Genomic DNA, 21,320 nt, shown 5'->3' with positions numbered 1-21,320 from the left:
TAATAATTTTGTCTTATACCCATGAGGAAGACCAAGAACTTTCCTGGTTTAGGGCAAATTAGGTTTCTGCTAGGAGTTGCTTTTTCTGCTTTTTCTAATTCCTTACCAAAACAAGGATCAGAAAGAAAAGTGTCCTTTGCAATTGTAATTTGATGACTGACTGGGGATTTGGATGCCCTGGGATTATTTGGGGTTGTCCCAGGTCAGTAATTGTTTCTATCCCTGCCCCATGTGGCATAGAGAATCTTATGGATGCTCAACCCCTTCACCAGGGCATAGGGCAAGGGCTCAGCTTAGCCCTGTTAGTCCATTTACTGAAGACCAGGCTTCTATGATCATGCATGAGAGCTGGTAAATACTCTTGACATGAACATGGACAAAACTGACACATGACTATTTGCATAAGCAAAAGCCATAGCGTGGAGACAGTTATACGGACAACATTTTTTTTCAAGGGAGCATCTTTCACTCACAGCAATCTTTACTATGCTGCATCCACGTTAGTAACATGCTCTTTGCTAGAGTAGCACATCAAGATTGCTGCACCAGCAAAGCTGCATGAGTGCAGACTTAGCCAGGCCTATAATCTACTTTTGATCTTGTCAGTAACCTCCCACTGGCATAATTGATAGGTCTGGTTTTAGTCATGGAGTTCACAGACCCTAACATTTACACTCTGACCCATAATTATATTTAGAATATACACACACCTCTTCCTGCACAGAGAATAAAAAGCTGCACAGTACATCTTTCAGGAAGACTGTAAAGGTTCCACTCATCCATCCCTGAAGACAAAATTCCTTTCCAAAGCTTTTCCATCAGTAGTTGTTAATATGTTGCCAACCTCCTATATGTATCATACAAAGAAGACCAGGGAAATAACTAGGATAAGATTTCATTATCCAGGTAAAAAATGTCCTTCCTTACAGCAATCCAGTTCTTGAGGAAGTACTGCATGTTATGAGATATGACCAAGATATTTCTTTCATAAAACATAATGAAGCTGGAGCAAGCAATGTGAGACTTAACATCTCTGTGACTTTCTACTTCAGGAGGCCAATACAAAGCAGAAGGCTTTTTCAAGTTATTTTATTATAAAAGAGAGTGAGTGATATGCATGCTTAAAACATGCACCAAGGGAATGAGAGACTGCAAAATATTAAAGTAACCCTAGACCACATTAGCATAGCTTTGATCTGCAAGAACAGTACTGGCAATAAACTTCAGCTTTGTACCGATTTTTTTAAACTTCACCATAGTTTCTTGTAATATCCTTTGTTATGTTGAATCTTAACTTCAAATTCAGCATGCAAATTGCCCCATGTGTTTAAGTCTGGTCCTGATTTATACAAAAAACACATTCTGTTTCTTCAAAGGTTGACTGAACGAAGTCCGAGAACTATAGTCAAAGGATGCTTTTTTGGTTTCAAGTTAGCAGCTGAAGTTAAAAGATGTGATGCTTACGTTGCCTATACTTAAAATTCTTATACCATAGTAATCCAGAAAGCTCACCATAAAAATTCCCTAATACTTGTGCAATAAAAATATTATTTGAGGGTATTTTTAAAAGGCCATCTGATTTGTCATCACCAAAGAAGGAGGATCAGCATTCCTCCAGGTGACCAGAGTGCCTGCCCAGGGAAAAGAACATACTCACTTTTGAAATGTTCCATTTTCTATGGATCTGAGTTTCTGTCACTCAAAACAGTACAACAAATCTTGAAAGAAATGGAAAAATGAAACCTATTTCCCAGAAGGCATCATACTAACCACTGCAGCTCATGCACTTTTAATATACTTATGGCTTATATATACTGTATTAGCTCCTCCTTTGGCAGCCAAAATTTTTAAGGAATTTTATTCACTTCTGGGACTGAAAGTCATTCTCCTCATGAATCAGTCTGTTCCAAAAAAGGATCATAATGGCATTTTGCTGTTGCTTGGAAAGGAGGTGACTGGAGCTCCGCAGTCCTGACTAACCTGGAAAGTCAGGGATCGGTTGTGCTGTGAGCTGCCTCCCCAGGGCCTGCCCCGGCGGTGCCACCAGCCCAGAAGCAGTAAGCACCGACGCATTGCTGCGCCTGGCTGTACGGCATTCTAGCACAATTCTCCAGCCGCGTACTGGGTTCATTCCTTGTGATACAAGGGCAACTCTTTAAAAGTAAGATTTTCAGGGGGTTCCCTTCTCTGCACTCACTAGTCTCAATGCACCCAATTTGCCTGCGCAAAATCCAAAAAACAATTTCCTTAACAGAAAAGCACCACTCCTATTCATAAGCACCAGTGAAACTAAGCAGCCTTATAGGGAAGCACTTTCTTTCAGAAATGATGGCATACACGGACATTTTACAGTTGAATTTTCCTTTTTTAGTACATTAGGAAACTGCCAACATTATACAATGTCAGCTATTATCATGTCCGTAGTAACTGGGCCATGTAATTCATTACTAGTAGCTATCACTGTGAAGCCAAGTGTTTAACATAAAATTGCTTACATGGCTTTGACTTAGCAAATCACATGCACTGAATGAATGAGGAAATATTGTCTAAATCCTTATTTTCAAGTTATTATTTGAATTCCTTGTTGTCATATTCTGTTGTATTCATTTTGATAAGCACTTAATTTAACATCAACTAATTTTTTCTTCTACGTAATGGGATCATCTTCTCCCAAAAGCAATTCCTTTTGCTTTCTTTTTTTGTTTTGTTTTATAAAGTGAAATCATCGCCATGTAATTGAGACTAATAGCTCCCCTGACAATGTATCAGCAAAATACAGGGATACATGGCTCAAAATATAAGCAAATACAAGCAAAATACTGTATGTCCAAACCTGCCTTCTTAGGCTGTCAAAATGCCTAATGAAGACTGGCTATATGTGATATGCTCCATATCAGTACTAATAGCTCTCTAAGGACTACAGTTGTAGTCATCTGCCAGTGATACAGCCTAGATATCCTTTGCTATGAAATCTAAAATGTGATACACATATCCTGTAATTCCAAGTAAGAACTTAATTTCAATATGTATTTTGTTCCTCTCAAAGGGAACGAGTATTACAATGCATGAAACAGAGCCTTGAAAAAGGGAAAAAGGCTATCAAGAACCTAAAAACTGGAAACTACACCAGTTCTTCAAGTTTGACCAACTCTGCCTAAGTCTAAATGAAAAAATAAAACTATATGTAAAGGTATATGTTTATACATAACCTTAAACCCCCTCTTAAAGAGTGATTCTTCTGGAAATTACCCTATTGCCAAACCCCTACTTATTTTGAAATTGATTATTTTCAGAGGAAAGGAATTGGAAGTCAATTAAAATCAGGAATATTCAGTTCCTTTGAAAGCCAGACCTGGGGTTATGCTAGTCCAACTATTTAAGAACTGTTCTTAAAGCTGCAGTATTTCTTTAAATGTTCAGGATTTTTGCTACTGTGAAATTTTATAAGATTAATTCATAACAAAAATTATCATAACATCACTGGGATCCCTAGGGACACTTCTAAAAGCTTTTATGCAGACTTTTCTTTTTTTTCACTAAAAAGAATTATGGAAAAATTCTGCACCCATCTTAAAATTGACATTGATATATGATCTATAAGAACATAATGGCACCCTGATTTCCTGACTTGAATTTCTTATTTCTGCAGCAAAAAGGAGTGGGAAAATGTGACATTAAATGTTCTGCTCAATACTCAGCCTTAAAGTTTGAGTAAATGACTCATTTGAATTTTCGTGTTAACTTATCTCTTGACAAATACCATACGGAATGGACAGGCAAAAATAGAGGTAGCATTTTGAGGAATTTGTTTGCTGCCATTTGGAGACTGTCATTTCAGAGTAAATGGAATTCAGTTTTATCTCTTTTGCATTAACAAAAACTGATGTATTTAAAAAGTAATAACTTTTGTAGAATTTCACATGGCAATTTCACTAACCTGCAACAAACAGACTGGAAGACACAATTTTTTAAGAATCAATATGGCATGTGGTTGTCAGAAACCTCTTTTTCTAAAAAATATTAAAGGATAAAAATGGTTCTGTAGTTCTATAAAGAAAAAAATCCCAAATTTTTAGTTACAAATTGTGTTTTAAATATGTTTCAGATACAAGATTTGAGGTACTGTGCATATCTTTATTAGATTTGCATCTTTATTAGACCTTCTGTATCAAAGTGAAATTACTGTAATTATAATGAATTATGCATTTGTGTAATGCACCAGTAACACAAAAAAAATACAACATGTTTTCATCCTTATTCCACTTTTCACTATGAAACTTCCCAGAGTTCATTACAAGGAACATATATAAGTAATTCAGTGATATTTTAGAAATAGTACCTTGGAGTAAGATGGTTTAACCAATTAGAGTGCAGAATTTGACCTAACAAATCTACAGTGTAAAGCATTTATCTAATGCTTTACCGAAGTTTTGAAAAAGTTTTGTTTAGTGCAATGTTTTCCAATCTTGTGACTTCCACTTCCCTTTCTTGTTTTCTAGAGGAGGTGAAAGTCCATGAGTAGCAAACTTAGACCTACCATGAACGGGCTTGCTTTTCTCAGTCACCTTTTATAACCTTTTAGGAAATTGCCCTAAGCCACTGGTGTAGGTTTGAAAGCATTGTGTTAGTGTACTGCAACAAAACGAGCACTTCTAGTTATATCTAGATTTTAGAGTTGTCTTCTACAATATACCTTATAGCTGAAAACCACTACTTGTCACATTTTTAAGGAGGACAGGGACTGAATTCTTCAATGTGTCCAAGAAGTAAAAATATCAATTACAAAACAGAGAAAGAGGAAACCAAGAAAAATTTGACAGCACTGATAAAAAAATATGAAATTCTAATGGTTTATCCAACCTGTTTCATGCAAAACAACAGGGGAATTGGTATTGTCAGTTAATCACTGCTCATGTATAGGTGATTCCTAGAGGGTCCAATCCACCATGCTAGACACTACACAAACATGTGAAAATGCTCCTTTTGTCCAAAAATGTTTTTAGTTAACAGTAAGCTATAAGGCAAGCTTCTAAACTGTATCTTTAAAGGGGCACCATGAAAGACCAGTTCAGGATGTGTAAGACTTTTAGTAATCTTTTCAGCTGACTTGGATACAGGTTCTGACACAGAACTGCCAAGGCTGCAGGCCTCAGTTCAAGCAGACTTCCTGGATTAAACAATGAGCAACAACATTGCCAAAAATTTCACAGTACTTAATAAATGTGACTGAACTCTGCATATTTTCCTCCAGCCCCCAAAGCCTCTTACCTGAGGCTAACATTTGCAGTGGAATATGCCATGAATGTACAGGAGTGCTCTGTGAACGCTTGGTACTGCAGCCCTTTTATGCTGCTCATTGCTTTTATCCTGAGACAGAAGAAGGTGAGATGTAGCTGGGTTCCCACACGCTCGGTGGCAAGGTTGTCTTTCTTCAGACATCTGACCTGTTTGGAGAACATCTCCCTGGAGCCAGGTGGTGTGGTTAGACTGCAAAGGCACACCCGAACTGGCACAGCTAATTCTGTAGGGCCCTCCAGAGCCACAGCCATAGCCCTGACCAGGTATCCTGGTTTCAGCTGGGATAGAGTCAATTTTCTTCTTAGTAGCTAATATAGTGCTGTGTTTTGGATTTATTATGAGAATAATGTTGATAACACACTGATGTTTTAGTTGTTGCTAAGTAATGTTTACACCAGTCAAGGACTTTTCAGCTTCCCATGCTCTGCCAGGTGCACAAGAAGCTGGGAGGGGGCACAGCCAAGATAGTTTATCTGGCCCAAGGGCTATTCCATACCATATGACACCATGCGCAGTATATAAACTGGGGGGAGTCAGCTGGGAGGCAGCAATCACTGCTCAGGGACTGGCTGGGGATCAGTTGGTGGGTGGTGAGTGGTTGCATCACGTGGGGGTTTTTTGTGTTGTTTTTTTTCCCTGGATTTTGTTTTCCCTGGATTTTGTTCCTCTCTCTCTCTCTCATAGTTTTCCTTTTCATTACAATATTATTATTATTATTATTATTATTGTTATTGTTGTTGTTGTTATTAAATTATTAAACTGTTCTTATCTCAGCCCATGAGTTTTCTTACTTTTGCTCCTCAGATTCTCTTCCCCATCCCGGGGCGGGGGGGGGGGGGGGGGGGGGGAGGGTGAGCAAGCGGCTGTGTGGTGCTTAGTTGCCAACTGAAGCCAAACCATGACACCACGGCTACGCAGCCCAGGCTACTGCAGATAGACAGCTGATTGTGGCAATTTACCTTAATGATAGATGAGGTAAATGCATCTATGTACCTCTCTATTTCTGTGTAGACCATCACTCATTAAAGTGTTCCCCTCCAATGAGCAAAGGAAATTAAATCTTCTCTGTTGATTTGAAGTCATAAAATAAACCAAAACACTGATTGATATATTTTCCGTATCCACTGTGGTTAGAAGAGAATGATATACGTCTATCTTAATTAATTTGTACTACCATGGCCAAATGTCCCAGATAACTTAGTTTGAAAAGGCAGACACTTCTCACATGTCTTTGAATATGTACCAAATATTAATCTCTCTCCAAAAGTACACATAAGTGATAGTAGCAGGATCATTCACTTTACGTGTGGTTTGTGTGTGCCATTGCATACCTACAGTTTCAGGGTACAGGACATAGTTGAGGTGCTTACCTGAGGCTGATCCAGAACTTGCATTTTTAAATGTGTATTCCTGCACTGCCAGATGAACTAGCTGTCATGCATGAACTGCAGAGCAGATTGGACCATCTGTGAGGGAACGTGACAAGAAAGGTTTCTATCCAATAGTCTGAATTCTTTCTCTGCAGGAAATTTTGGTACAATATGCCAAATGGAATTTGGAAATTAAAAAAAAAAAAAATTTGAAGTTATAATTAGAACACAGAAACGAAAGGAAAATACATAGCAGAGCACTGAGCTCTGCTTGAACTAAGCTAATAAAATCTCCAGGGGAAAAGCTAGCTGCCTGGTTCTGTGCTCTTCGTAAGGGTGGCGAGAGGGTGCTGCAGGCCAGTGGTGGCTGCCCTGGGTTTCATGCCACAGCACAGAGTGAAGAAACACACAGGCATGGAGGTAGAGGCCCACGGTGCCGCAGCAAGTATTTGCAGCAGCAAGTATTTGCATGCAGCAAACCTTAGAAAGGTTTGCAGACCTTAGAAAGGAAACCTTAGAAAGGTTTCCTTTCTAAGGTTTGCATGCAGCAAACCTTAGTTTCTAGGTTTGCATGCAGCAAACCATGCAGTTTCTAAGGTTTGCATGCAGCAAACCTTAGAAAGGTTGCAGACCTTAGGAAGCAAACCTTAGAAAGGTTTGCATCCCATGGATGAGGCCTTTGCAATGGGGATGCTCCTCTCCATAGTAAGTGCATTTTAGACTGCTTACCTATTCTCTGATCACCATAAACCTATTAGTCAGCTTGAAACTTCACAAGATCGACACCTGTGCTTTGCCCCCCAAGTTATTCAACAAATAACATGTCACCTCTTAAGCTTTTGGGAAAGACAACTGTCAGGCTCCCCAGTCAGAACCCCTAGAAAAAGCAGCACAGATTGAAACTGCAATTAAGGCCAGTGCAGAGGCACGAACTCAAGCAAATGCAGGAATCAGAGCAGAAGCAGGGAGCCTGTGTGCAAAGAAATCTGAGTTTGTTGTTGGCTGTAACAGCAAAAAGCGTGATGTTACTTACTGCAGCAGGTGATGGGGACACAACCCTCCTCGGTAGATGTCATTGTTTTGCTGTGAACGGAGCCACAGCACACCTCACCCTTCACTGAGAACAACCAACATTTATTCAAAACCCACAGAAAGTTGATCAGCCCACGAGACTGTAAAAGACAGACAGTCAACAACTTTTTGGAGCTATTATTTTCATTAGAAAGAAAACATCTGCCCTGCTGAATGTGCAGGATCCCAATAAATGTGTATAGGCGGTGGGAGGAAGCCGTGCCCCACTGCAAAGGAGCAAAGCTGAGCTACAGCCAAACGGCACACGGAATGGCTGTTTGCCTCCCTGCATTTCCAGTCTGCCCTGGTAATGTGTGTGGTCTAAGAACAATAAATTTGAAGTTAAAGTTTTTGATGTGGGAACATATAACTGTGCGTGGGAAAATGTATTCTGTTAACATTTATGTTCGTTTAACAGGCATTCATTTCAAAGTGAGTTCTGAGATATAAAAATAGCAGAAATATGTCAGGGAAAAAACGTTCAACGTTTTTCTTAAGCTTTGCTCCCATCTGTTAGATTGAAGTATTCAATTAGATACAAAACTATTACTTTGACTTATATAGCACCTTTCCTCCAGAAAATAGAATGTCATTTACAGAGGATTCATTCAGCCTTACCACACTCCAGAAAAATCAGTACTATTAGACTCCCTTTAGCAAACGGGACATCTGAGCCAGCGGAAAGTTGAGTGAATTACCAATGAGCTAACAGGAAATTAGGGACACAGAAAGAAACCAGATCCAAACACCTGGCTTCTACTGTCATATTTTAAACACTAGATACAATGTTACTGCTTATGTTTTTAAGCTGAATGTTGTGGAATTGTTTAAAGACATTTCTTAACAGACAACAAAACTGTTCAGAGAAAACAGCTGAGAAAGCAAAAGCCTACTTTTCCTTGCTTTTTCGCTTTCCAACATGTAAGCAATATTAATGGTGGCATGAAATACACCCACTTTGGGGGTATTTTTTTACCAGCTTTGCCTGATGCTGCACAGGACGCAGTACATTATTTTTCTAAGTGAACTCCTTTTAACAGTAAACAATACTACAGTCAGTGGGAGACATATATAGATTGCTTGAAAACCTCATAATCAGGTGAGTGTGAACCACGGCTCACCAGTGTCAGAGGAGAAGTAAAGAGTAACGGAAAGAATTGCCAATAGATAAAGACGTAGAAAGGAAGACAGAATTAATTCTCAGCAGCACGGAGTATTGGACACAGAACAAAAGCAAAGACAAAACAGCTGGAAACTACAATACTCACTGTCATGCTATTAGATTTGGTCACTAATACTTCTTTTTTAAAAAAATGCACAGCAACAGCCCTTGATGGTCTGCTGTAGCAGGGCTGAATTTTTAAACCACGTTTCTGGAGAACAGGTCAGATTCCTCTTTCCCTTTGCTATTACAAGAAAGGTAGTGATAGCAGAAACTTACTGCACCTCGCACCAACAGCTTTGCACCAGCGCAGAATCATCCCGTACCAGGAAAGTATGTCCGTCACTAGCCACAACAGCTTCATAACAACATTGTGCAAAATGACTAGATAGAGGGAGATGAAGGGAATTCTCTCAGTATTAGATCAAAACCTGGGATAACCTCTGCTGTCAGCATCGTGAATACAAATCCACCTGCCATGGTGAAACAACTCTGAATTACACTAGTGTACCTGACAGCAAAATCTGCATCTCAAAAATGGACCTTTACTTAGAAATCCCAAGCCAGCAGTTTTTACCTACTCTTAAGGAAGACATTTAATTGAACTTTTTAGAAATCACTCTATAATTAAAGTATTTGGATGAATCAAATCCCTGAAGACCAAAAAGGGTCTGAAAACTAACTGTCTCTAACCTTATCCTTTTTCCAGCATCAGTCACAGTGACATGGCTACGGTCATACCCAGGGACACATTCTTAGTGTTCAGAAAAGAAACATCTAAATGACACTCTAGTAGAAAAACAAAAACTCCAAAATCAAAATGAAACGGTAATTTTCCAATTAAATCATGTCCTAGAGCTTTTAGGTAACTCTCAGCCTTCAAGAATAGAAAATAAATTGTATTTGTGCACTTTAACACCTCCCAAAGAATGGGAGGATCAATGAACTGCAGCTTACATGAGGGACATATTTTTGTGACTACATCCTGGTTTGTTTCTGAAAGATTGTTGAATTGCTCAGGATGAGAGGAACCATTATGACAGCCTAGTCTGACTCCTGTATAGAGTCTTAGCACTTGAGCCAAAGCGGAGGTACTTGGGGGTAGCAAGGTTGTTCTCCCAGCGGATGACAGAATCCTGGTATTTGCTTCACTCTAAAAATGTGCAATTGTAGCATCAGAAATCTACTTCTTAGCTTGGTACTTGTAATTCTTGATCAGGGCTTTAAAATTCTTTTCAATAACTATGTAGGCCAAAATTTTAAGTCTCTCTCTTACTTTAAAGAAAGTTTCTGAGCTCTCAGATCAGTTTTACACGATACCATACCCCTGTCTTTTTATATTGTACTGGATATCACTATTTTGCCTCAGAACGCATTATGGACTTCTGCAAACAGAATTTCCTTTTCTGGTGCAAACTCACACTGAAGTATAGAAGAAAACAGAATGAAAATAAAAATTTAAATAATCCCCAAATCCCAGGTCTTTAATGTTATATACCCAACACCTGTATGTATGTGAGTGAGAAATGAAGGCTGACATTCAACCCTGAATAAATATGCATGAAAAGAAACTTGAGAAGTTGGTTTACACAGTAAATTGTGTATGTTTGCAATGCATGTTATGGGCAGAGCAACTGTTAGGCTTGCTTCCTTCTCCTCTTTTATCTTCCAACTAAGTTACTGAAAGATGAGCTTTACCACCATTTTATTTGAGTGGGTCTGTGGCAACTCTCTTGGTTATTGACCTTGTTACTCCCGCAGTGCCCATCCAGCCACTCAGCACAGCTTGCCTTCAGCCCTTTGCTCAGCTTCCTCTTCAAAGCAAAGGCACTTCTCAAGCACTTTGTTGAACCAGAGCTACTTAAAAGCCACAAGCACAAACTGGTCATTTGGCAAAGAATATTATTGTTATGCAACTGACATCATCAGACTTTCTCAATTAGCACTTATGTACGTAGCATATGCTCAAGGGCTTGTTTGCAGTGCACTTGGCTGCAATAAGTGCGACTCCCAGATGGAGAACTAGCTTTGTCTTATCCATGTTGCCTCCCCTAAAATGTTTCCACATACAAATGAAGGAATACAGTTAGAAAAAAAGAAAGTGGAGCTAGAGAAAACACCCTGGTGGGGCTTCTTTTTAATTATATGCCTGCTCTTTTGGCCTATGCCACAATGCTAAAAATGAATACCGCAGATGGAGGGTGGCTGTTAAAAACCCATTGAATACTGAAATTTTACTAATCTGTTACAACAGGAAACATCTGTGCTAAATTCAGTGTTTAATAGCTCTTCCCATTTCTCATTTCAGTTGTGGAACATCAGTATTTACAGGACACTACCAAGAAATTGTTTGAATTCATGGTCACAGTCACTTCAAGTCTAATACTGATTTGTTGCTCTGAATCATTTCAACAACTATGGACTATGAATGCCAATGTACTTAGTCAGTTATCCTATGGTTAATCCAGAAGTCAAAGATTTGCAGTTCCAGAACTAACAGACAAATAAGTATTTCAATTCTTTATAGTAGGCTACATTCATTTCTATTTATGTGAACAAAGTCAATGATTCTTTTACCATTCTGTAGTACCACAGCTGAACTTCCCCATTACTTGAATTATCTCCTGAGCAAGCTAATTTCCAACATACAATTGTCACCGAAATAAACAATGGATCATTCAGCACTGAATTTTACATAGTACAGCATACAGGGGGAAATCTTCAGAGAGGAATGGCTGTCTCTAGGAAACTCATTTCTCAAATAAACTCAGTAAAATATCTACCATACCTCTCCAGATAAGCCCTTCCTACCACCTTCTGCCCTGCCAAGAAGAATGAGGCATGCATTTTCTGTACGTAGTCCTTTCTTTTGTTAGATGAAATCTGGTTCCAATAATGAAGAAAACTGTTGTAGGACTGAAGGGAACAACAGCATTCCTCCACCCAGCAGCCATCAGGGAGGGAATGGGAATGCAGAAGGCAACCTGACAGCACAGACTAGCTAGAAACTAGCTAGCAGCATCTTCCATTGTCTGAAGTCTAAGGACTTCTCTGCCTTTTTAGCTATTTTCTTGTGAATTGAACTAGGATTATCCTGACAGGGAATATGTGGGGAGATACTGCCAGGCCATCCTCCTCCAGCTTAATTTGTGACAGTTTACTCACTATTGTATATTTAGCATATGTATTACTCAGCCAGCCATGCAAAAATGTAGTTACCATTCCTAGGGGCACATTTGGTATTTTCAGTTTAAGATATCAACTTGTATTTTAAATGGCTCGGGTGTATACAGTTTTCAATTTCAAATCAGTTTGGTGCTCATGAAGGAGTATGAGATTCTTCAGTGTCAGAGATGACAAATGATCCATAGTTACACCTGGCAAAAGCTTTTCCTACACATTCCCTCAGGGGCCTAAAACATAATCTGCAGATAATACACTGCTTATTACAAGCTACAATCTGACAGTCATATTCTTTAATGGTGTCAATTTGCAGAACACTTTCAGTCACTTGGGATAAAAAGTAATTCCATGCCAGTCTTATAGCCCTACCTTTAGAAATAAACCAGAAAATTTTAGATATGTTCATCCTAGCATAGGAAATAAGCATAAGCTTGTGCATTTTCCAGAAAAGCTTGCAACTAGCGTAACCCTGATAAAATCCAATCCCAAGGACAACAACTCCCATCACCGCAGCAGTAAGCAGACTGAGAAGCCACACTAAACTTTCAAATGCCCTTGTTACACCTGCAGAATTGCCAATGAATAAAAGCAGGCAGCTGATTAAAAAATCTGCTGATATAAATCCCATTAAAAAGATCACATTGTTTGTCCCAAATCAATTAAGATTGGTCAAACTGATTCAAATCTCTATGCCAAACAGAACACAAACCTAAGTTGAAATGTTAAGGTTCAAAAAGGTTAAATACTTGCAATATTGTTTTACTGCTCCTTTCTTCTGCCTAGCTCCAGACATTTTTGGAAGGCAAAGCTCCTGAAAAGATTTTCAGGCAGTTTTTCATCCAGATTTTCAGAAAGTTTGGGGAAGATTTTCAATGTATGTTTATTCTAACTGGTGCTCAAAGTATTTAAGGCTTCTCCACCCCTCAAGTAAGCCAGTTTTCTATCTGATAATCTTCTCTAACCTTGTAGAAATGTAGGAACTGCCACAATACATCAGATCTAAGGGTCTACCCAATCCAGTATCTAAGTTCTGCTAACACTAGCAAGAGCTGTTTCAGGGCCTGAAACAAACAAAACATTTGGGGTCGATAATTAACCACCTCAAACAGTCTGCTTCCACCACCATACTTTCTCATCCTCCCATTCATTATACTTGCTAATAATGACTACAATATTGCAATGCAGAAAGCCAAAACGTGCTAGCTCCCGAGTCAGAGCAAAGAAACACTAGGGTGAGGGGAGGTGAGAAAGCAACAAAGGATGTTGCAAGGAAAGGTCTGCCCTTCCCCTGTCCTTTTTTTTTTTTTTTTTTTTTTAACCTAGACCTTCAGCACTGCCCCTGAAAGTGCCTCCTGGCTCCAGTGGCCAGAGCCACTTGTTTCAGACACAGGTGTTGAAAATCATGCAGTCAGTGGGTGCAGAAGAAATGATTGCCTGGAAATATTTTTTACTACTGGTTAGTCTGCTTATGCTGTGAAGACTTCTGTCTGTTCAGATAACACGTTTGTGTTTCTCATTGTTTTTCCCTATTGTCAAAGAGATTTTTGTTTCATTGTTCTATTTGTTTGTATCTACTCTGTGTATTTTAATCCTATTCTTCTTTCAGCTTTCTTGTCTGTTTATTCTTTCCTTTTCATAAAGACTCAATTTCAGTGACAGGAGCTCCACAGAGATCCAGGTTTTGCTCTCGTGAGCGTGTTAACTCCTAAGAGTCATCATAAATCAGCACTTGAATGTTTAATGTCTTTCAAGTTCCTTTACTTTGGCATGGTTCTCTGCCTTTTGTTTTAAGTACTTTCAAGTGTATCCTCTTCAAATGTTGCCTACAATAAGCCCTAGTTGTCTTGTTCTTGTTGTCTTCTTTATTCATAAGAACCATCAATCAATTTCTGAAACAAGTCTGCTTTCTATTTGTTATTAAAAAGTCTCCCTCCTAAGTACAGTAGCTAGAAAGGGAAGGGAGAGAGCATTGTTGGTTTTACCATGTATTCATCTCTTTCAGATGTGCTTCTGTTTGATGTGAGGGAGGTGAACAAGCAAGGCAGCTTCAAAAGGCATTGCACTCATGTTAGTTTTGCTTAAAACTATAAAGTTCAATCCCCTGGGCAGGGGGGGAAAGGAGGTTGGGTTGGGTCTCAGTCTTCCAATGAGGTTTGTTGCACATGTTTAGCTCTTTCTTACACAGCCCGATGAAGGGAAATGTCCTCAGCAGGCATGCTGGGGCTTCCAAAAGCACATCTATTCTTTACAGCACTGACACTGCAGTGCTGATTCATGGAAGCTTTCCTATATGTTACAGATCACAGCTCTATGAAAAATCTGCTTTAACGATGAGAAATTCAATGCAAAATTTTACAGGCCATACAGTCACCCCTGAAATAGGGCACTGACAACAGTAAAAATCCAAAATAAGACAGAATGCAGGTGGAAAAAAAGTCTGCAGCTGTACTACCCTTTTCAGTAGTGTAAAACCATGCAGAAATTTAGCCCAGTCTACCGAAGAATAGAAGTAATTGTAATGAAAGTCAGCAAGTAGGCCAGCTCCTTACCTATTTTAAGGCAGGAGTAACATGCAAGCACACAATATTCTACACATAATGCAAGAGCATGAGCAGCCCAGATTTATGGGGATTTGTTCTCCCCTTTTATTTGGTTCACCTAATCTGTGCTTTTCTGATTTGTTAAGCTTTCAGAGACGTACCCCAAGTGAACACAGTGTACCCACAAGGAAGATAGACAGACACATGAGCCAAGAAATAGCATTCCTCTAAGGCAACTAAACAAGTAATGCATTGTTACAAAAAGCACTAGGCTAGCATCAAAGGAAACAAGATAAAAAATGCCTTTTTTTAAAAGTTGGAAGTAGGAGCAGATGACCCACTTATTGTACAATTATATTTATGCTTGGCAGTAGTATTTGGGTTCTCCTCTTTGTTTACAGCTGTTTATAATACAAACTATTCAGTGGCGCATATTTTTAAAATTATTAAAAAGCCCACATATACAGAATGTGTTAAACTTGCAAGAAAACTTAAAATTGCAAGAATGCAATTCCTAGTCCCAGTTGTGCATCCAAGGAAAGTCAAACAATATTCTGAGTGATGAGTCCTGTAAGAAGACTACCTTACCAGGGGCTACAGAGTATGAAATGCATCTTGCAGAAGAAACTCATATTTCACAAGACTACACTTATGCAAATGAGTGGTTTTCTTTCATATCAGAAAACAAAGCTTGCTGATCAATTATTTAATTGTGAATTTAATACTGAAAAGTCTGATGGCTCAATAGCTATTGCTGTAAAGGAAGTTTCAGACTCATGTGCCGCTGCTGTACGTTTGACATAGGCTATGAATCCACACACAAAAGTCCATCTAAAAATGTCTCTTCAGAGTTATTTGATATTAAAAAATCCTAGGAAAGATGAAACAGGCAGAATAAATTCTGGATTAAAAAATTGCATTAAAAATTCAACCACATAAAAATTTTCTTGCTCTATAACCTCAGATGTATTAACATAACCATCACATGAATCTTTTTTCGGATGCCAGTGGGTAATTATAGGAACACAGGGTGGATCCTCAGCTGGTGAAAATCATTATAGCTGCACAAAAGCCAATTTATGCCAGCTGAAGTTCTGGCCCATAAAATCTCTTCTAAACCTGAAAGAACATCTTGTAGTACAGTGTTATTGGTCTTCAGGTGACTGAAAACCATCTTGATGAACAGTGTGGTCTCAGGAAAAAAACAAGACTGTATGCCTGACAAATTTCTGCTCTGTGTTCCTTTATTTAACTTGATTAGAATGATATATTTAAGCAAAAGCTTGCATGGTACAATGCACCATTAGTCACATGCTGCTTCTCAATAGTGAAACCATCAATTTTATTATAGATGTGAATATGTGCAAGAGGTCTAACTATAATTGGAACATTAGCCAAGAAACAGATGGGGATTCTGATTAAGAGTATACCTCCTGGGTATATGTTGTACAAGCAGCATCTCTAGCAGAAGAGAGAAGGTTATCAAGCCCTCTTACAGTATATGCAAACTAGATATAGACACAGCAACATAAGCTAGAAATTTGTTTTTGGATGCTGTGTGTTTAAGAAAAGGTTCTATTTTATGTGAAGTAGGCAAAGCACTAGCCTCCATGCAATACAAAATATGTGTCCTATCTGTTCCACAGAAAGAGCAGTTTGGATTATCTATTTTTAAATTTAGTATTAAAGAAAAATCCTGATCACTACAGTAGGTATGAGTGATTTCAATGCGGAAAATGAAGCAATGTGCAAATGCTGGTTACTGTGGAAAAGAGAAATCAGATTGACTCACTTGGTAGAAGAATAACTACTTTTTTTTTTTTTTAAATGGATCCTTTAAATTTTATGGTTGACATATTTAAACCTGAAATTTAAGAACTTAATCTCGGACATTTTTTTAAGAATCAAGGTTTTGCAAATATCAAACTATTGACTTGCCTTACCCAGGGCACGAGTAACAAACATACCCAACTCTAAAGAATAAACCTTCCACTCACACTTGAAAGTCACATCAGGACAGAATGTAACCTGCATATTCCAGGTGTCATTTGCCTACATCCATCTCCCAACTTTCTTTATAGTCCCTGAGATTTCTGTTCCCTGATTTTCTAGTACGTGTTGTATTCAGCTGTTGGAAATTTTGTCATTGCCAGTGGTACAGAACCATAGCAGAGCGGTCTTACAGTATATATTGCCCTGGCAGACCAGCAGACAACTATTAGTGTCTTAGAAGTATCCAGTTTAATTCAGACAGCATTCTCTATGATTGACCAGTGGACTAATATGAAGACCCAGAGCATCCTCTTTTTTCCAGAGGACCCTCTTTTTTCCGCAATGATTTTCACCCAGAATATTGCAGCTCCCACTCATTGCACCTCATACAGATTCAAACGTGGCTGAAAAAAGCCATTTCAGTATGCAATGCAACATGCAGCAAGTAACTCTGAGTAGCTATTGCACAGTCCCTTCTGACAAATACCTGTCTCAATTTTTTCTATTCTCATAATGTACCAAAAAGTCTTTCTTGTTTTACTTTTTATAAAAGGAACTAATTCCTAAAACAATTTAGGTTATATATTCATAGAATATTATATATGCTATACAAACACAACAATTAACCAAGCCGAGAGAGAGCTGAAGCAAAGCGGGTAACTTCACCAAGTGACCAGATAAACATGTTGAAGATGGCAAAGGTTATGATTTCAATATCTGGATTCACAGGAAAATTATTTACCAGGAGTCTTCTACCTCTAGCGTTTATTACATTGCAGGAGAGCCATTCTTTTCTTTATGAGTAGATAATAAAGGTAATTGGAATTACTCATGTAAATCAAATGGAGAAGAGACCTAGGGAAAAAAAAACCCAAAACAAACCCACATTCCGAAAACACATTGTGTGACAATGCTATAGAGGCCATTGGGAGCAGCTCCTTCCTCTAGAACACAATTGCGTCTCCTCTCTGTGGACTAATATGCCATAGCATGCAATTTTGTGCTACATAAACTCATCTTGAATACGCACTGTGGAATCTCTTGTTCAAATGCTGTGCAATTATTTCCACAAGACTTCTTAGCGCTCTCACCATTATTGCTGATATTCTGTCAACACTGAAAAGACAAATTAATGCTAGCAATGACTGACGCAGGATTGCCAAATGAAGTGATGCATATAGCAGGGAGGAAGGCAGGTTCCTCCTCCTTTTGCAACTACTTCTTTTCCCAGTTTTCCTCTTATCACTTTAAGCAATCCTTCATAAGATACTCATAATGCCATTCTGGTTTCCTGCATGGGTTCTGTAGCGAGAAGTAAATCCAAAGACTGATCCCTATAGTCTTTATTTCCAGGCAATCTCCTCACAAAGATACAACAGCCTGTTCTCTGACAGATCTACCACCTTGTTCCAGAACAATTCCTGTCTGCAGAAAATAGAGCTTATAATCTTTCTCCCCCAAATGCTCTCTACTTTCTTGATTCCTGTGGCTAGTATCACCGTTCAACCTGTCAGTCAGTTCTGTAATTTTCACATCATCTTCAGCTTACATTTTTCTAAGTTCACTGCAAGGCTGTGCTAAATCACACCAGTAATTTCCACTAGTGTTAACTTTGCTAAAATACAGCATTTCCTGTCCACCATCACAGCCTAAATTCTTCTCCACGTTCTATCTCCTGTCTCAGTTACTGCAAATCCTTTTTCTGCTCACATCCATTGAAAATACTGCTGCGAAGAGTATTTATCAGCCGGTCATTTTGATCATATCACCTCTGTTTCTGTATTCCCTCTTTATTAATATACCTTCACACACACACACTGATCAATCAGTCTTGACAACTCTTTAGATGTTGGTGTGCCAAGATCACTGCCAACTGTGGTGACAGGTATGACCTTAGAGATTGCTTATAGAGTTTTCTAGCTGCCTGCTGTATCCTAGACTTGAAGCTCTTTGGAGTGAGCACGGAAAGGAAGTGATCTGTATTTTTCTTTTATTCGTGCAACATCCAGCACCGTGGGCCACTCTCCATGAAGCATGCTCCTGTATGACAAAACAATGCATCAAACATGACAGCAGAGTTTCCCTGCTGATAATACTTTTTTTTTTTAGTCTAACATACCAGTTCTGCTATGGCATATGGGTCCTATGAGACTTACTGTCTTCTAAAAGAGAGAAAAATCTTTTAGCTGGGACACTTTAAAATAGTTCTTAATTATAAAAACAATAGACCAATGAAAAAATCCTCAGGCTGGGATGGTATGGCTATCATTTCACACATTCTAGATTTAGTAATTATGATAAGAGGCTTCATAAAAAATCTGGGGGTCACTGAATACTCAAAATACAGTTTTTCAAGTTTACAAGCTCTGTTTCAGTGTTTTAGTCTGACACACATAGTTCTAGAGTTCTTAAAATATTGTCTCTATTTGCTATTACTAACAGCAAATCCTTAACAAACTAAGTTTAGCAAAGAATTTACACTATCACCCCCTCTTCAGCACGAGGGCTTCTTAATCATTCAGAACCTGGGAGAAAGTTTACTGTGCCAGAGACCTATTTCTAAGGAAAATTCCACAATGCTGTCAAAGCATACAAGTGAGGTATAGTATAGACCTATCTGGCTAATTATATACTAGCTCAGGTATGCAGGTAGCCATGGAGGCTGGCAACATTAACCCACATAAGCTGGCAATCCAATTAGTGGAAATGCAGGTCGATTTGCAGCCCATGCTAAGGCCTGTGCTGCAATGGCTACATCACAATTGGCACTTGGCTCCTTTAAAATGAGCTAGAGTATGTTTCAAGAACATTGACTGATGTGGAAAAACTATGATGCTCCAGAGTGATGCTAACAAGGCCCAGAGGACGGCATTCGGTCCTGCTCATGTGTGAGATCCCACGTAGCGGTAATACTTGCTGCCTATGCAACAGCATTTTTTGCCCTGTCACACTTTGCAGTACGTACCTATTCCTTGTGGCATTTACACACACTGCTGTAATTAAGATTCTGCTTTGAGTTCCAACGTAAAACATGCCATATTAGTAGTAACTTCTTCTCTGAAATAACTCCTGCATTTACCTCCTACACTTGCTTATAATTGTTTTACTGGAAGTGGAGAGAGATGTTGGTTAATTGTGCTTCATTAGTAAATTTCTCATATGATAAAAATTGCTCCCTTAATTTGAAAGGAAACATTTTGCGATTATCCAAAACCTGGTACCGATTTTATCACTGAAATAAGAGAAATGTTTATTATATATAAAATGTTGATGTTTCCCTTACTGGGATTTGTCTATGTTAATGAAATATTTAGATTAACCTTCAGCTCTTACGGTTATTTTGCAATGCGTTCAGACTGAGCTGTTGACCAACCAAATTCGAGCTGGCTACCCATGGCCTTTAGCAGTATTTCAGAGAATAAATGCCCTCAAGTCTGCTGTGTTCAGAGCCGAGCACTGTTGAGCAAGGTAGGAGGATCCAGTTCCAAATTATTTCTGCCACAAGTGGCATAAAATAAAAAAGAAGAGGTTGGAAACAGGCAAATTCCATTTTCACTTCCATAAAAGGGAACACTGGAGCAGTGGACAGGAGGTTTTTCTTTTAATTCAAGGTTAATGATTAATGGGCAAAGAATTTCTTGCAAAGCATTGATAATTCTCTCCTTTTCCCATCTCTTGGCAGAATTTAGCAGTGCATTCCCCAGCTCTCATTCAGAGAAAGAAGAAATGAAAAGTTTGCAATTTCTCTCATTCTTGCTGCTTTCTTGCATCATCACCTCAGCAAATACATATGGAGGAAAGAAAAAAGGTAATATCCTATCAAACATAAGTAGTGATCATGAACTTTTTTTTAAATGTTTACACTATAAAAATTAAGTAGTATTGACTCTCTGGTCATCAACATGTTGCGGTTTGGGGGTGTTTTTGAGTGTTACGTTCCCTTAAAATATGGCATTTATAACTGTCTGTGTTTATTGGAAAATGTAGTTGTTTGTAATTACAACAAACATTTCTCAGTGGAAATCTATACATTCTGAGACTATAGACTTAAGGTAGTCTGGCCTTTAATAAAACTTCTGCTGAAGCTAATTTAAAAATGTATTAGTTTGAAAATATACACTGAACTGATATGAGTTATAATCTTGGGCTGGCTGGAAGTATTTCATAAAATAGATTCAGTCTCCTACTACGAATAAAAATTTCTAGCTATCTGACAGTGTTTTAGCTTTCGTTTTCTGAGTTGCCTAATGTAGGCTGCCTTTCACCTCAAGTGTGATGAATATCTTTGAATGAAAAGATACATCTGCAGTATGTTTTGTAGAGAAGTACTGTGGAGGATCTTTATCATTTACATGGTTGTACAACCATTTTCTATGCATTTGTCACACTGTACATTGTCAGTAACTGTGTGATTGTTGAGTATGACAGTGCATCACACAACTGTATTTCTTAAAACCTCTCTGATGTGATTGACAAAGACAATTCCATGTTTGCCTTCGTCGTTGAGCCATACATAGCAAGCATTAGTTTTCCTTCTTATCTAACTGCATTTCTAATACTCTAAGTTTGGAGGGGATAAATGTACTTTCTCCTTAGCTGGAAATAAAGCAAGATATGCACATTCACAGAAGTATGGCCTCTTTCAGTAGCTTTGTTTTGCATTTATGTTAATTTGTATTAACGGTTTTAGAAACCATTTGCTGT

At 38.5% G+C, this 21,320-nt stretch overlaps 2 protein-coding genes across 6 annotated transcripts in view; one reads left to right on the top strand and one right to left on the bottom strand.

The window, feature by feature from the left end:
- The window catches only part of ALDH1A2 (aldehyde dehydrogenase 1 family member A2), a 211,105-nt gene that overhangs the window by 134,388 nt on the left and 55,397 nt on the right, over positions 1 to 21,320 (bottom strand). The window lies entirely within an intron of this gene.
- The window catches only part of LIPC (lipase C, hepatic type), a 66,212-nt gene continuing 65,168 nt past the window's right edge, over positions 20,277 to 21,320 (top strand). For 3 of the 5 annotated variants that reach the window (XM_075505908.1, XM_075505910.1, XM_075505907.1), the window contains exon 1: positions 20,277 to 20,424. In XM_075505908.1, the coding sequence (XP_075362023.1) occupies positions 20,343 to 20,424 (82 nt within the window). In that variant the 5' untranslated portion in view covers positions 20,277 to 20,342. The remainder of the gene's footprint in view (positions 20,425 to 21,320) is intronic. The other 2 variants (XM_075505912.1, XM_075505911.1) reach the window with 2 other exon arrangements.

This window comes from Mycteria americana, chromosome 6 (assembly GCF_035582795.1).
Source record: "Mycteria americana isolate JAX WOST 10 ecotype Jacksonville Zoo and Gardens chromosome 6, USCA_MyAme_1.0, whole genome shotgun sequence".
Taxonomy (NCBI): domain Eukaryota; kingdom Metazoa; phylum Chordata; class Aves; order Ciconiiformes; family Ciconiidae; genus Mycteria; species Mycteria americana.
This window is presented reverse-complemented; position numbering and strand designations above follow the sequence as displayed.